Source organism: Sapajus apella, unplaced genomic scaffold (genome assembly GCF_009761245.1).
Source record: "Sapajus apella isolate SASKATOON/1434 unplaced genomic scaffold, GSC_monkey_1.0 scaffold1, whole genome shotgun sequence".
Taxonomy (NCBI): Eukaryota; Metazoa; Chordata; class Mammalia; order Primates; family Cebidae; genus Sapajus; species Sapajus apella.
The window spans coordinates 72,994,304-73,012,532 of record NW_022436941.1 but is presented as its reverse complement, the minus strand read 5'-3'; the positions used below and the strand labels follow the sequence as shown (position 1 = coordinate 73,012,532).

General features: G+C 35.0%; 1 protein-coding gene across 4 annotated transcripts in view; it reads right to left on the bottom strand.

Annotated features, from left to right (window-relative positions):
- Positions 1 to 18,229, bottom strand: part of ADAMTS6 (ADAM metallopeptidase with thrombospondin type 1 motif 6) — a 331,044-nt gene that overhangs the window by 35,252 nt on the left and 277,563 nt on the right. For 2 of the 4 annotated variants that reach the window (XR_004269519.1, XM_032279631.1), the window contains exons 19-21: positions 17,492 to 17,655; positions 16,961 to 17,099; positions 16,206 to 16,294 (exon numbers count right to left, since the gene is read on the bottom strand). Coding sequence is in view for 3 of the 4 variants with exons in the window: in XM_032279631.1 (XP_032135522.1) it covers positions 16,206 to 16,294; positions 16,961 to 17,099; positions 17,492 to 17,655 (392 nt within the window). In the remaining variant the exon portion in view is untranslated. The remainder of the gene's footprint in view (positions 1 to 16,205; positions 16,295 to 16,960; positions 17,100 to 17,491; positions 17,656 to 18,229) is intronic. The other 2 variants (XM_032279614.1, XM_032279622.1) reach the window with 1 other exon arrangement.

Here is an 18,229-nt window from a genome sequence, read left to right as displayed (position 1 = left end):
TCTCATCTATTCAATTTTTGTTAGGAATACATCACATCCACACATTTCATTTCTTCTTCCATTTATATATTTATCTTACTAAAAGCCCATTCACTGTTTAGTAATTAGAGATTGTAGTGGGCCTCTTTTGAACTGTAACCAACTAGCTTGTTTATTCCAACAAAATTGACTCCCTGTTGATTATACCGTTGTCAAAGAAATAGATATATAGTTCATTCAAATATTAACTTATGAATAGTTATTTCAAAAATTAGTCTGTGTCATCTTTTACCACAGCAAAAATATTGCCATACAGTTTATAAAATATTAAATATATGTTAATTGTTTATTGGCAAAGATATTCACCACAACTCGCTCACATTTCACAAAATACAAAGATACACACAAACACACACTCATATCTGTAAATATTCATGGTGAACAGATTTTATGTACATTCATTTTCTCTTTAGTGTCAAGAAATCAAAAGAAGCAGATAGGTATATCAAGATATCAAAGAGAAACAAGCCAAACTACAAGAAAATGCTAAATATTTTATATCATATAGAGGGTAACAGGTTACTCCTGGCCTAGAAATAAAAGCACAAACTAAGCTATTCTGCATTCATTCACCCCATCTCTATAAATAGGTAGGCTAAATTATCCAGAAAGAGCTGTAAAAACAGCATTAGCAGTATCCAGGAAACCACAGCTTCACATCTAGCTAATCCCACGCAATCATTCAGTTGTTTTTCTTTTTTTCCCTAGTTGTTTTAAGTAATAATGCCCTAAAAAAATTGTGATCATAAGTTAGGGAAATATATGTGAAACAGGATTATTCAGTGAAGGAAATTGTCACCTAAAGAGCTAGACACCAAATGCTTCCTCCAAGGTCCCCTAAATCATGGAAATTCTGCAGGTGGGAGTGCCTCTGTTAGCATGTTATGCGTACCTTTAACTAAGCCCTTTAAATTTAAAGACTGACAGGGCAACCTATTAAATCCACCAAGCTCAGGAGACTTAAATCCTGTAATGTCCATGACAGTGGTGAGCAGTTAAAGAAAGTCTTTTTTATTGCTTGCAGTGACCCAGGGCTCTTACTGATCACCTTCCGCAACCAGTTTTTATGTTTTCTAAACTTAGAGTCTTAAACATAGTCAAACAACTTACTGGCAAAACATCCTAGAGTATGTATTGTATTCCTTCCTTCCCAACCCCTAAAATAAGCCAAACGACTAGGTTTATGTGACAACAACAGATTGGAATTTTTTAACTATTAAACTTTAGATTTTTTGAGGAAAGAATGATTCACATCAGGCATAGTTGTGATCCATTCACAGATGTTCCATGATATTCATCAGATATCTCCCCACTGTGTCATTCCAGTGGGCAGATAACTAGATCCATGTGGTCCACCTAGACAGATACCTCTACCATTAGTCACAGGATTCAGCTACCAACTGCAACAGTGACTCGGATTATCCATCCACCCTGGTTCAATATTTTGCCTCTATCAAGGAGAGCAGGGAATTTTTTTTTTTAAATAAGTTAGTGTGATTTTTTTTTTTTAAAGTCATTCAGATATGACTATACTTGAAACAAGAACATTGGCATTCGGTAACATATCTTGGTTATTTCTCAGGAAAGATATAAACATTCTCAACACTACAAAATACAACTGATCTGGTTTTGTTTCAGTGGCAGAAACATTAATTCCGTTTCTTAGGATTAAGTTAAAGAAAGAATTTTATCTTGACTTGTAGAAACTGAATTAAGTCAAGATAATCTTCTTTCTTCAGCTTCAACCTAGAAATGTTGCTTGGCCATAATTACATTTGTTTTCAAAAGTAGCATTTATTGCAAAAGTAGGGCCTCTGCAATTTGAATCATAGATGAGATACGAGTTAGTAGATCTTCGACAAATTTAAGATACATTCTAACCACATATGTATCTTGAAAAAATTTTGGTACATAATATTTGTTATTAAAATTTAGAAAATTACACAAAACCACAAAGAAGAAAATAAAACTGACCCATCGTCCAGTGCTTTGTTCCAGACCCCTTTTCTTTCAGGGCTATTTTGCTCTTTAGTAGGATCCAGTAATTAGTTTAAAAATTATATATCTACCCAAACTAAAACTGTCAGCTAAATGCAGTTAGCAGGTCATTCATTCCTTTACTCATTCACTCATTCATTCAACATAGATAATTACTAAACCAAAGGCATTGTGTTTATCACATATAAACACAGTATCTCCTATGAGATATTCAGTTAAGTGCTAAGAATTATGAATTGACTTAATCTTGATCATGCCTTCCTTCCAGACTTCTTAAAAACTGAGAATTAAGAGTACTTGGGGTTCATTTCAGTTTCATAATTTCAGAATGCTATTTTTTATGAAGTAAAAATTAAAGTCCTTGAATAGACAGCTGAAATTGCTCTATATTTTATGAAGATGCATTTTTTTCCTTGCATTCATCTTTTATTAATTTTCTTCTAGAATATTATATTAGACAGTGTGGTATTTCACACTCAAGAGTTAACTATACCAGTAATCTATTCCAAATCTTCCTACAACATGGTACTATCTTCCTCCAATAGCATACAAAGCTCCTTCCAGCTACTACTACCACACTTGGCAGGTTTACAGATTTTTTTTTTCTTTTAAAGTCAGTAGCAAGAGGATAACTCTATAAACCAATGCATCTAAATAAGTAGGTTTTTAAACACATACTTTTGAATAAAGGAAAATGCAGCTTGTAACTTTAGAAAGTAGAAAATACAGATAAACTGGAAATAATCTAAACAAGGTCCACAAAAGAAATGATGGAGTTTAGATTATTTTTATATGATCAAGCCTCTTGTACATAACTTCTTTTAAAGTAGTCTGTAAAACATTGCTGAGATGTTGATTTTAAACCCGGTTGGGAATAATTACATCCAGTTACACAAAACCACTATGCTTTCAAATCTAAAGTCTTATAGTTTATGACCAAAACATAAAATATCCACATGACCAGCCAGTGTGTACCTAATCAGAAACAAAATTCTAGTGTCCTAGTGTCCAGATTCCTGGATATAAGCAGATGTTTTGCAGAATTTAATAAAAATGCACTAATTATATTTTATTCTTAAACACCTAAAGTTACTGGCATGCAAATGGGACATATATATATATTTTAATGCAGTCCTTCTTCCATGCTTAAAAACAGTAATGGCTTCATAATACAAAAGTTAGCTATAAAAGATGACACTGTGGGCCAGATTCGGTGGCTCACACCTGTAACCTCAGCACTTTGGGAGGCTGAGGTGGGCAGATAACCCGAGGCCAGGAGTCCAAGACTAGCCTGGCTAACATGGTGAAACCCCATCTCTACTAAAAATACAAAATTAGCTGGGTGTGGTGGCGTGCACCTGTAATCTCAGGTACTTGGGAGGCTGAGGCAGGAGAGTCACTTGAAACCAGGAGGCAGAGGTTGCAGTGAGCTGAGATTGCGCCATTGCACTCCAGCCTGGGCAAGAGTGAAACTCCATCTCAAAAAAAAAAAATGACACTGACAATATACATTTACTTTAAACCCACTACAAAAGGTATATTCTGTTCAGAGACTTTCAATTTGCTTATCTTTTCATTCTTTGATACTAAAGATTCAAATATGATGTTCCTTAACATGGAAAAGTAACCTTCACTTTTTGCCCATTAAGTTTAAATGTCAGATCCTATATTTAATTTTCTGCCAATAGTTAAAAGTTAAAGATCTATTTGTCCACCAAAGGTTCTTTTATACAATGGGAAGAAGGGAAACTCCATTTGAATCACTGCTCTAGCTACACATCAAGAAATGGCTTTAATGATATTTTGACACAGTATATACCACAGGAAAATGCGCAAGAAGCCCACCAAATGGCAAATGAATCCTGGATGGAAATCATCTGCTGCTCTTACTCTAGGGCGTGGTGGTTCAAGTGAGTTCCAGTCTGAGCAAAGACTTCACAGCCCATTGCTCCTCTTTATTTCTTGCCTCCATTCCAATCCCTCTATTCCTCTTATCAGCTGCCCAATGTTCTCATGTGTTCCTATCTCTCTCTTCTTTAAGAGAATTAATTTTGTAAACTCATTTTAACACAGTATTTTGCAAAATATTGCTTTTCTCAGTGCAATTTACCATCTTAAAAGTACAAAGAAGGGACTCGATGCTTAGAAATTACAATTTGAATTTAATTTGAAAGGGTGATATATGTTAAACAGAGAAGGATGGGGGTGGGGGTGGTTAGGGGCAGGAGAAAGACCTTCTAGGTCCTCTCAAATCTACTCATCAGACACATCATTTCAGTGACAGACCATGTAATGGATAAATGGGTATTCTATTAACCCACCTGTGAGTGAGTTAATAAAGAAAAGGAAGAGAAGTATAAATGTATTATTAGAATTGATGGGCTAACCAACAACTAACTAACTTAACCTAGTGGCATAGCATACCATATCTTCCTAAGAAACAGTTTTCTCAAAAGAAAGGGGGGAAACGTTAAAAAGTCAGAGCTTGTACTAAAAATGTGGCTGGTGGCTAAGGCAACAATTTGCTTAACCACAGCATCCAAAGTATCTAGCAACCAAGACAACACTATATAACTACAGTATACAGACATATGGTCAGCAATATTAATTTAATTTAAACCTTTAAGGCAGATAGCATCCAAAGAGTGACAAGTGCCAGGAAAAAAAATGTCTCTCCACTCTGCCTTTCACTGCTGGAATCTGGCTGTTGTGCCGTGTGATTGTTGGCCAGACACAAGCATTTGCAGGGCAGAGCAAAGCCCATCTGCCTTAGATCTAACAGCTGGAACCCAGGGTACCCATCAACTCCACCCATATGGTTCCTTCTTCTGAAGAGCCTCTTGCTAATTTTTATCTTTTAAAGGCTTCCCTTCTCTGTCTTTTCAGTGTCTTTCCTTCTGTCCTATGCAAAACTGGATGTCCTAAGGAAACAGGATGATTGAAAGCAAAGTGTAGCTCTAAAAATATTGTATTTTTGTAGAACAAATGTGTTTAGTAATGGTAGGGTAGAACATACTTATAACTGAGCTTATCCCTGGAAAGAATTCCTATTACTCCTTAGCTATTAAAAGTAGCCTTTTCCATATAAAGTATCTAGCTTTTTAACTTATTTAGTTTCTACTATGTCTAATGTATAATTTTTTAGTACTATAAGGAAGAAAGTTACTGAGTAAGACTGTCTTGACCTCAATGAGATTAAAATGGGGGGCGGGGTGGTAATGGGCAAGTATTATCAAAATTATATTACATGATAGAAGAGATCTAAAAAATAGGACATTTTCAGGTCTAATATTTTTAGTTTATAGTTTCCTTATTTTGTCTTATTACTGTCTGATTTCTCTTTTCTTGGTCCTCAATGATCTGAAGAATTCTTTTCATAGTCGAATTACTATATCATTACCTTTCACTTTATCTTGTTCCTTTGTTTTTTTCTCACCCCCAATTCTGCCATGTTTAGTTACCTCTTTTTGAGTTCTAAGTGCTTTAGATAAATGACCTATGGCAAGTTTTCAAATGAGATAATCAAATACATAGAGATAATTTAGAATATTTCTTCCAGATTCAAAATTCTATAAAAGTTGCCTTCTCTTCTCTCCCTCCACATTTCAATTGCTTAACATTTTTTTCCCACCATTTCTCTCTCTTATGTGTCTGCTTTTCCTTTGTATTCTGCAGAGTAAGTCTAGAAAACAGGCAGGTTTCTTTTCATTTGGTTTTGTAGTCTTGTTTCAGTGTCTAAGTTTGTACCAGTGTGAGGTACATGTCAAAGGGGTTACACATGCCAAGAGGCAGAATGCTAACTAGAAATAGGAATCTGTGAAAGGCAAGTGTCCTAATATAAAGAATTAAATCATGCTGGGTGTGGTGGCTCACCCCTGTAATCTCAGCAACTCAGGAGGCTGAGGCAGGAGGATCACTTGAGGTCAGGAGTTCTAGGCTGCAGTGAATTATTACTGTGCCATTGCATTCCAGCCTGGGCAACAGAGCAAGACCCTCTCTCTAGAAAAGTAAAAAAAGGATTAGTCATATAGACTAGAGATTATTTCATACTAGAAAGTAATCTCTGTGACCCTAAGTAAGAGCCTGCTTTTGGTGTTTTATTTAAATTTTAGAGGAATATTGTTGAGAGTTCAAAGGCCTTGAGCTTCTTCCACACAGTGTGATGTATTTATCATCAATAGACAAGCATTTCTTTTAAACATATATAAATTCCATTTCTTGCAACCAAATCTTAAAATATTTCAGATTTAAGGATATAATCATAAACAAACTGTTTAGCTTTTAAGCTAAAATCCTCATTTTCTTCAAGTAAAAATGGAAATACTAATATCATAAGTTCCCACAAAATCAGAATGATCATGCTCACCATAATAAAAGGCTTTATATTCTCCAAAAGTATTTTATGCATTTAACCTTATAAAGATGAATAATGTTATGACTGTTAAAATACTATTTTGGAAAGAATTTTTGTGAAGTGAAACATGACCTGTGGTATACAGATCATTAATACAATAGGAATGCACTCAAACTTTGGTTTCAGCCTCACCCAAGTTTTTCAATGAGTGAATATGTATCCAAACCTTGCTTATGTTAAGGAAGAATATAATCACTAAAGCAATAGAAATGATGACAGAGGACTGATGAAATGATGAAACAGTACTGGTGGAATATTTTGGCTTAGCAGAGATTTCTTGTCTCTTCAGTTATAAATCGTCGCATTAGAGAAAATGCAACCCACAACATGCAGAAGTAAACAGTAAAACATGTCAAGATTATAAAGAAAACCCTTCATATGTAAGACTTTAAGCTTAAGTTATACTGAAAATATACATGAGAATTCAAAGAATTGTTGTAAAAGTAGTTATATAGGGGAAGACATGCTTAAAGAAAAAAGATAAATGAAAATTATTACAGATAAATAAATGAACACACATAGTCGCTTCCAGAAATGTGAACAAACCATGAACAAGAGTTTGTATAGAAAAGTTACTCTGTAATCTCAAGAGCCAAGTTATATAAGAACCCAGTAAAGTTAACGATTACAGAGGCTAGGATCTTGGGGACTGTGATGTTCACAGGTGCCCTGTTATGATGCCGGATACAGCGAATCCCATGTTAAAGGACACTCTTACTTCACAACATTGAAAGTAACCTGAGAGGAGGGAATTGTGGGAGAGAGTGAATAGAGAGATGTCATGGTTAATGCAGTGACAGACCATTGTCTAGTCCTATAAATATATTATTTTTCAAAGATCAAAGTGAAGACTAGGGAATAATGATGAACAAAGCTGACCTTTATTATTTCTAAACTCAAGTCATTTTTTTTACAGGGGATTTGTATAATTTTTAAAATCTCAGTGATCTATTTTATACAGGACTCAAATGTAAAAGGACCTTCATGGTTTCAAAAAATAATAGTATACTGTACAACCCCATACAGAAACTATCTTTCACAGGGAATTTTTCTTAAAAACTAATTATATAAGTTTCTTCACAGGGAAATGAATGGCATTGAATAAAGTGCTTTTAACTATTCAAATTAAAGTTTCCATCTGTTATCTTTTATTTAACTCTAAAAGTAACTAAGATAAGCACATTTAGTTATAAGATCCAACCTTTTTATGTCTTTCACACTTAATTTCAATAAAGTCTATTTTGAATCTTGAAAAAAAAAAAAAACAACTGGACTTTGTTTTCCTCTGCTCCATTTTGGGGCTCCTCTGCTTTGAGTTTCTGTGAAAGTTACAGTGAATGTGTCCTTTATAAGCTTCAATACAAGTGTTAGTCATTATTTTTGTTATTATGTCTGTAAAACTGAAGTCTCAAAACCCTTGTTTGTTTGAAGCACATTGTTAGTGCACTAATAACGTGAATTAACCTCTTAGTGATTATTAAATGTGTTAGACATCTTAGAATTGACAAAAAATTAAAAGGACATCTGTGAAAATATAAAGCATTTGTCTCTGTTTTATCGGATACTTTGAGAGCGATTCTCTTTTAGTTAGCTGTTAGTACTGGCCTAAAGACCGTACTACATATTTTCTAATAACTACTTTTTAAAAATAATTTAAAAACTGTCATTTTAGAATGGAGTACTATAATTTTAAGTGCATATTATGCTTTTGTTGTATCATTCCTGAAAACAATAAAATACATGACATGAACATACAACGTTTCCATAGAAACAGTGTAGAAATATCCAACTTTTTAAAGGGGCCAAGGCATGATAGATTTGTTAAAAATAATCTGAAAATTGTGTTATTAATAAATAGAATAGTATAGGCTATCACATAAACTTGTTAGCTGTCAGGAAAGAAGAAGTTGCTGATAATTTCTCCTTTAAATGTACAGTTCCTTCCTTTTCTTCTTTTGCTTTAATCACCCACCATTCTTACCCCAAACTAACAGAGATAGACGGAAACATATTCAGGAGGACACATCAGAAGGAATATAGATATGAGAGAGAAATTTACATATTATTCAAAACCTCTAGTCCCTTAGCTAGAAGTACAGAAGAGTCTCTAGTTTTAAATTTTGAACATTATCAGGGTCCTGAATAATGAGCTTATATGCATTTATTTTCTCTTCTGAAATGAAATTCAATACACCTAGTGAAAGGGAGTTAGGTGATATTTTTATCCAACTTTAATGATACTCATTTTACCCTATATCAGGGGTTCTCAAACTTTTTCAGTTCACAGTATCCTTAGTATCTCTAACTTTTTAAATAATATCCCCAAGACAGAAAAAAATGACTGAGTTTTGCTTAGTAGTTAGTTCCAAATAACTTATTTGTAATAATTTGTATGCTGTAAGATCAATATTGCTGTTTCCCCTGAAAATGTACAATGTTCTGTAGTGCCCTCATGCGTCTGCTGCAGTGCCCTTGGGCACCTTTGTACAAAATTCAGAATAGTAGTTGGGAATCATATAAGTCATCTTAAAAATCTCAAAGAGTAGAAACCAGCTACAACATGTATAAGAATCTAGATGAATCAGGTAGACTCGAAAAGTAAAATAAAAAGAATTTGTCCTATTTCAAAAGAAGAAAGATATAAATATCTTCTATGTTTATATGCTGTTCTCTCTCTCTCTCTCTCATACACACACACACAGACACACACACACTAATACACACATACATACACAGACTCATAAATTAGGCTTAAAATGACATTCAGGGAAGAAAAAGTATAATAAATAAAAAAAGCATCAAACATACAAATAGACTATGTAAATGTAAAAAGAAAAGTAATTTTAGGATTTTAAATAGTCAATGATGATTGATTAGAAACATTCCTGTATAACCATATAATATATGTAAAATAAAATCTATGTTCTTTGATCTTCAAACAAAATAAAAAATATCTCTAACAGTAAACCTGTCTCCTTCCTACTATTCCTTAATTTAAGCATAGCTTTAACTTATCTCTTCCCCCAATGAGCTGCAAAGAAATGTTTAGCAGAGAGATGCTTTTGTGTATTAGCAGAAACTTGACCAAGTTAAGTTCTTTGGTATGCAAGTTTTGTACTTCTACACAAAGAAGAAAAAAGAAAAATCTAGAAAAAAAAAATTTGGAGAAAGTAATGAGGAGTGTCAAAAGAGCCAATGGCAGGACAAAGACTGTATATTTAAAATGTAAATATAAAATTGTAATAAACATAAAATATATGTATTTCTGATATTTATTTATACTGTAAATAAAGTTTTCTTAAGATTTATTTTCTAACATTAGAGGTGCAAAGTTAAATACAACACTACAGCATCAATTATCAGTTAACGAGCTTTAGACGGTTTCACTTTAAAGCCTAAGCATTGTATAATATTAAATAAGAAGAGGGGACGGGAGTAAAATGAGAATGGTATGAACAGAGGGAAATAAGAACACACCCAGAAATGTAGGGTAGAAAATTATCATGAATATTCCTGCTTTCTGCAAAGATTAAAGAAAGTAATTTCTTAAAAATTAGAAGGCCTTCTCATAAGAACTGTAATTTAAGAGAAAACAAATTCTATCAGTGTTCATAAATATTGAGTTCAAACAGGGGCCATGTGCCTCTTATATTCTGACTTGTGCATCTAAATTACAGTTGGTCGAATACCCAATCATCTACTCATTTTAGCTCTGTCAGTATCAGATAAATTTGAAATTAGAATAAAGAGCTTTGGGAAATCTGTTTAGCACAATTTCAGTCAGTTTTAAAAGCATTTATTACATTAATTGGATGCTTATAAATGATCCATCAAGTGGAGGAAGACTGTAAATATATAGGCATGTCCAAGGCCAACAGCTATATTAAACAAAATTATGAAATTAAGTGGCATGCTAGCCCTTGTTTCATTCCCATCCCTGATGTCCCTCTCTACTATCCCATCCCAGATACTCATTCCGAAATCTTGTAACCTTAGCATTCAACTAGTAGCCAGTTAAAGACAGAGATATGTGTTAGTAATGCTCTCAGAGATATCTGCATCTTAATGTTAATTTTTTGAAGGCTGAAACTTTTTTAATCAGTTTCAAAGGCAGTACTTCTCAACCTTGGCTGTAGATTAGAATTACCTATGGAACTTTTCAAAGCCTGATGCCCAGGCCACATATCCAGCCTGTTAAAGAAGACTCTCTGGGGTAGGGACAAAGTATCATAATTATTTAAAGTTCTCCTTGGGCATTCCAATGTGCAGCCAAAGTTAAGAACCAGTGTCTCCTTGGAGAGATTGCTCTAGGGAGAGCATTTGACAAAATAAAATTTCAAGCTGGTGAAGGAGATATTTATGGGTGGGGATTCTCTATTGAGGATGCCAACTGGTGAGAAAGCTCTTTTTATTACAAGAGAACACCACATTACTACATTAAGAAGGTCACTAGAGACTAAATTGCTAGGTCTTGATTTCAGCAAATTACTTGAATTCTATCTATAAATTATGACTAATAATATCAATGCCTATCTTATGTAGCTACTGAGGATGATCAAATGAAATACAGAAACAGGGAATGTTTTATAAACTTTACAATTTTATTATTACACAGCTGAGCAATAGAATCACCTGTCCAAAAAGATTAGTGATAATGTGGTTACAACTATAATATGGATTATTACCGAAAAGATTTGTCACTGTGTTTTAGTAGGCATTTACTTTAGGAAATCTAAGTGTCTAGCCCAGAGCCTTGAAGTATAGTTCCTGAGCCAGTAGTACCGGCATCACCTGGAAACTTAGAAAAGTAAATTCTTTTACATTTCTAATTGTAATTGTTGGTAGAACATAGCAATCTGTGTCCTAAAAAACAAAGTAAACCTCCAGGTAATTCTGACGTGGGTGCTTAAATTTGAGAACCACACATCTAGCCAAACGTCAGTAAAAAGAGAATATGTATGACTAAAACCAATGGACGAATGTACAATATTTGTTATTTGAAACTTTAGAAGTCACAGTGCATAGGTATACTGGCATAAATTACTACTTTAAAAAATCTCCTAAAGCTTTGTGTTTTAATGCAACTTTCACTACCCAGCCAAGATTTATTAATTAAAACCTGATTATAATCACTAATCCAACAGTAGCATATAAATGTGGGAGTCAGTAAGTTACAAGGTATAAAATAACTTTGGGTTAGGAATACAGAAACAAACTCTAGTAGCAATGGTTCTGAAAATAGTCATGTTTTTGGGCTTGGATTTCTCTCTGAGGAAGAGTCACAGCTGTATCTCAAAGATCACACATATCCTGAAGACAACACCCCATAGCCTCTCAATGTTCCTTATGAAGCTAAGGAAGTGTTTCATCACTGACTCAGAGGAAAGATCATTACTTGGACTGAATCACCAATGTTTTCTGCAGCATTAGATTTGTCACTGGATCTGCTAAGCAACAGAAAAACAGTCTCAAACTTCTTATCTTAAAAGATCTCATAAGAAAAAGCTATCATTATTGCTCCCAAACTCGATTAAAGCACAAAGGTCTTGATATTAATCAAACATATGCAGGATAATAGCAAGTGAGAACACTGGAGGATCTTTTGAGACTGCCACCGAAAGTTCTTTGAGATAATTTCTTTTTTTCTCTTTTCCATTTAAAAGAACTTTGACAGCCTCAAGGCACCCAGCACCTCCTTGGAAAGATGAGCATGGAGTATCCCAGTTAATAACTGACTTTACCCCTTTTCTCCACCTAGCACTGCTGGAACTCCAGGTCTCTGTCAAGCAGCAGACAACGTGGGTCTCTTCCACAGGATGGAGTTTATTAGGCTTACTTTGAATTAGAATAAGGCTTACTTTGAGAGATACCAAGTGAAATTTAGAAGACGACGTGAGGGTAAAACTAATTACTATGCTCAAAAATGTCTGGTGATACAGGATAAGAATAAATAAAACACACCCAAATACAGGTTGATAGTTCATGTAACAAACAGAGATACCATTTGTCAGACTGCTTATGCCCATATAGAAGGGGATATGATAGTCTGCACAGCATATGCACATGAACTGTCAAAATACTGTGTGAAGACATATTTTGTCTGACAAATGACAAATGAAGCCTGACAAATGACGCTGTGGCAAATTGTATTGGCCTGCTCCTGGCCCACAGGCTTTACAATAGGTTTGGCATCGATAAGATTGATGAAGGCCAAGTGTAGGTGATTGGACATGAATATAATGTGGAAAACATTGGTGTTCAGCCAGGTGCCTTTATCTGCTATTTGGATGGAGGCCTTGCTAGAACTACCACTGGCAATAAAGTTTTTAGCATCCTTAAGGGAGCTTATGGATGGAGGTTTACCTATCCCTCACAGTAGCAAACAATTCCCTGGTTATGATTCTGAAAGCAAAGAGTTTCAGGTAGAAGTACAGCAAAAGCACATCATGGGCCAGAATGTTGCAGATTACATGTGCAACTTAATGAAGGAAGATAAAGATGCTTACAAGAAACAGCTCTCTCTCAATACATAAAGAACAGCGTAACTCCAGATATGATGGGGAAGATGTATAAGAAAGTTCATGCTACCATAGGAGAGAATCCAGTGTATGAGAAGAAGCCCAAGAAGGAAGTTAAAACAGTGAAGTGGAACCATCCCAAAATGTCCCTTATAAAGACAACAGGCTTATTGACAGCAACAACAGAAAAAAAAAAAAAAAGAAAGAAAGAAAAAAAAGAAATGATTTGGTATTCATCCTCAGTTTTTGAGTGAAAGCTAGGTAGAAATGACTTTTTGTTAAAAGGTTTCTTAACTCTAAAATGAAGTTTCATTAAGGAGAGGATGACTCTGGTTTCTCTTGGGTCAAAGTTCCTAAACCCTAAAGTCACTTTACTTCCCTCAATCTTAAGCTTCCTATATTTAAAGAACCCGGGGTTAAAAGTGAGGGTATGTGTAAGAAAAGCAACTTCAATCATTGATTCCTGCACTCTATATCCTAGGAAATATTTTCCACCTATTTAAAGTAAGCAAGATGACTGGGCGCAGTGGCTTATGCCTGTAATCCCAGCACTTTGGGAGGCTGATGCAGGCGGATCATTTGAGGTCAGGAGTTCAAGACCAGCCTGGCCAACATGTTGAAACTCCATCTCTAATAAAAATACAAAAATTACAATAAAAAATACAAAAATTAGGCATGGTAGTGGGCGCCTGTAGTCCCAGCTACTGGGGAGGCTGAGGTGGGAGAATTGCTTGAACCCGGTATGCAGAGGTTGCAGTGAGCTGAGATCACACCACTGAACTCCAGCCTGGGTGACAGAGCAAGACTCTGTCTCGAAAAAAAAAAAACCCAAAACAAAAGAAAACAAACAAACAAACAAACAAAAGTAAACAAGAGAGAAGCTTGGCTTTACTTACCCAAGCTAATTAAAATTATACTATCTTTTTGTTGACAAAAGTTTTGCCCCACTGTATAAGTAGCAACTCTAAACTTTCACTTCCCACATTAGAAAAGACAAGCGCAAAGATATAATTGCCAAAATTAATTCCTTTTACTCATTCACTAATCTATAAATGCTTATTGAGCACCTACTGTGTTTCAGATATTGTTCTAGGGGCAAAATGAGTCCATAAAAACGCACAGACTTCAGTGATGAAGACATGATTCTATGTGTCTAGAGTGCTGGGTTTGGTTTCTCTGTCAGCCAAGAACGGTGGTACACAAACTTGGGTAAGCATCAGAATCACCTGGAGGGCTTGTTAAAACATAGATTAATGGGCTCCACTTGAAGTGTTTCTGTTCAGTAGTTCTGAAATGGGGCACCCAGATTAGCATTTCTAACAAGTTTCTAAATGATGTCTATGCTGCTCGTCCAGGACCAGACTTTAAGAACCACTTACCAAGACAAATGGCAGCTCTTCACATCATGCCCTCTATATCTCTCATCTGAAGAAGGCAATAGCCTCAAGAATGCTCATAATCACCCACAACCAAGTTGAATGTGAGTTTCCAGAACCACTTCCAATATCTAAGACCAGGAGCTACAAATCATAGAAAGAAGGAAAAACAACAAGGAAGAGAAAGCTCTCCTTCTAGAGGCTTTTCTCCCTCCCTGTTTTTCTTTTATCCCCTACCACAAGAAATTTCTATTTCTCAATACAAGTGTTAGGGAAAAAATAACACTCATCTAGACTTTTAACTTTCTGACCTCAACAAAATTATAGTTTTTCTTCCAAATTCAGTTCTCATGGCCTTTTTCCTCTTTTTTATCCTTCTACCCTACAATTCTATTTGTTCAGAAAGGAGACAGTCCTTTCTGAACAAATAGAATTGTAGGGTAGAAGGAACATTGAGAATTCATTTAATCCCTTCTTGGTTTCAGACAAGACTGTGTCTAAACCATCCCCAAATATAGCGATTTCAGTACAAAGAAGAACTGGCACTAAGAATTTCTCATTCATCATTCTGTTGCATACTTAAAGATACTAATACGCATCCTCTTAGCTTCCTTTTCTCCAAGCTAATCCACCTCAACTTTAGACTATCCTTATTAGAGTTCCTAAACTTTAAATGATTTTAATTCTTCATTAATAAGTTTATCCCACCTCCAGGGCCTGAATTACATATGTACTGTTCTAGAAGACTTTTTGTTGGAATATTCAAAGGGAAAAGTTAATTTATAGAATAAAAAGAATTTAATTGGAAAAAAGACATATATATATATATATATATATATGTACACACACACACACAAATGCCACTAAAAATAATGCAATGGCATGTACTTGATCAATTAGTTGCAAATATTTATTTATTTAAAAATGATAATGTCCTATGGTTTAAAAAACTTTACATTATAAATCATCAGCCATTTTACTCATAAAATGGATGGGAACTATAGATCTTTTAAAATATGTCACAAATTACACGTAACCATGTTTCATGATACTTTACATAGTAGAGAACATTAATATCTTATTGTTCATCTTCTTTTTTTTTCATGTTGTACAGACTTTACATTGAAATTGGAGTTGTAGTTAATCATTGCTTTAATTCTGTATGAGTCTAAAAATACTGAATTAGGCTAGAAGCAATGGCTCACACCTGTAATCCCAGCACTTTGGGAAACTGAGGCAGGAGGAATGTTTGAGGCCAGGAGTTCAAGACAAGCCCAGGTAACACAGTGACATCTGTCTCTACAAGAATTTTAAAAATTAGCCAGGTGTGGTGGCATGCTCCTGTGGTCCTAGCTACTCAAAAGGCTGATGTGGGAGGATCACTTGAGCCCAGGAGGTTGAGGCTGCAGTGATCAAGCCACTGCACTCCAGCTTGGGCAGCAGAGCAAGAACCCATCTCGAAAAAATAGTAACAAGTAATAAAATAAAATAAAAATACTGAATAGATTATATGATAATTATTTGTCTAAAAATAACTTACTTAAGACTTGAAAATCAGAGTTGTTTAGAAATGCAAATACAAGAGAGAATGGTCTATGTAAAATCATATATTTCTGCATAGTTTAGAAAAGGAGTATAGGTAATATATTAGATGACTTACTGTATTTTAATTTTGCCCATTCTAAATATCACTATTTAAAATTTAATCTTTGCTTCTGGAATGGTGAGGTGATCTAGTCCAGCCTAGGCCTGAGAGACAGGTTTGTTTCCTTGCCTATTAGGATCAAGGTATACGGTGGAGGCGATGCATTTAGTCTCCAGAGAGAAGGAAGATGCTGCTTGCACAGCACTTCTACTCACCAGTCCATGCAGCAGCAAGGGTGTTGGCTTTGAAGGAAGCCAACTGTCCTGCTCTCCCAGCCAGAGGTAAAGAATTGCATTGGTGGCCACTAGAGGGAGGAGGATTAGGAATAGAGTAAATTGTAGGGAAAAGGCACCCATGAAAAACGCACATGGGACAACCAACACATCACCAACCACCGCCTAGCAGCTACTCTGAGGGACTGTAATGGGGTCAGTATACACCATTAACCCAGAACCCAGATACCAGTAATTATTGTAGCATCCCAGTATATAGCCCCTTAACTTTGATGGCAGGAGAAGGGATTTGAATAGGATTGTGGCAGACACACAGGCACACAAACACACACAACAAGCACACAGCCGTACATTTTCATCCCCCATTACAAGAAGTTGCATCTGTGATGTCTGATTCTTGCTCATTTTCTTTTTTAAAACTTTTGATGTTCTTTACCAAGAATGTGTTCACGAAAGGCAAACAGCCCACCTTCAAGATAGTCTTGGGAGAAGCATCAGCAGAGACACTCATTGTGCCAAGATGTATTTTACCAACAAATCTGCATACATTACATGAGGTTGAAAACAAATGGAATATAATATAATTAAAGCAAAGTTTCTTTTGCTAAATTACAGCTTGAAGCAAACCTGCAAGAAATGTTTCCAATTAGCTTTTTTTAACAAACACAAAGCATAGCTCAGAATATGTTTTGTTCTCCATCTTGCCCTCTGGTTGGGCTGCCTATTAGGCATCTTACCTCCAGCACAAGTAGCTGAGCATTCTGACCAAGGCTGATGATTCCATGTAAAGCCAACTTCATTATCTCCACTGCCAGTCCGAGTGATGGGAACGTTGAACTTATACCTAATTCCCAAATTCTGTTCTTGAAGCAGAACCTGCCATTGAAAACAACTGGTGAAGACAATTAAAATACGATGAGCCTTCATTCAGATATTTATTATTCCTTTTGAAGAAGAAAATGTCAAAACAAGTCCTATAGGAAATTTAAGATAATATAAAACACAGGCATTTATATCAAATTTTCTCCTCCCATTTTCATGGGTATTTTGGAGTTATTGCTTTTGTCTGTCTTGTTTATAAAAATATTATTCAAGCAACAGCACTATGGCCTTAACTCTGCACAGTTCTAACACCCTTCGGTAAATCATTTTACGTTTATTTACCTTAATTACACCACCTGTAAAGCAGAGATAATAAAACCTGTTCCTTCCTATGTCACAAGGGGGAATTACAAACAGAAGAAATACAATGGCAAAGACGCATTTACCATGATGATGAGATTTTCTGAGGTAGGACCTAGAGCTTCCAAGGATTCTGGTTCATCAGTTGGCCTCTTGTAGTGAAAAGCTGTCCCAGAGACATCAAATTTCCTAGGCCAGTCAATAGTCCAGGCACCATTAATATAGTAATCATCTCCTTCAGATTTTAAAGCTAGAAAACAAATCATAATTCACCTAAAAATGTGAAACTTCATTTACCAAAGTGTCACTGATTAATTACTGCAATAAAGTATACAATGAATATCAATTTCCATTTAGATATATGAATCTTGACCATATTCTTAAGTACAAATTAAAATGGTGATTTTTCACATGAATGATAAGAAGATATTACTTAAATATTTATAATGTCATTGATAGAAAGCAACAAAAGGTAAACCTGAAGGAATAAATATGTGGAACTAGGAAGGAAAATTGTGACAAAAGGAATAACTAGGGATGAGAGTTAACATGATGGTGGAGAGCAGACTTTCCTTTCCAAATATTGAAATAGTAATTACATGGATATGGGGTGGAGACAACCTGTTGTACTTGAAAACAGGCTGATGGACAGAACACAAATCAAACAGAGATTTAGGAAATAGACCCAAGTACATATGGGAATTTTATGTATGATAAAGGAAATGTCGTAAATTAGTAAAGGAGAGATAACAAGAAATGCGGCTAAGACAGAAGACTATCCTTTTGGCAAAAAAATGCTGAATTTATATTTCATTCTTTATATA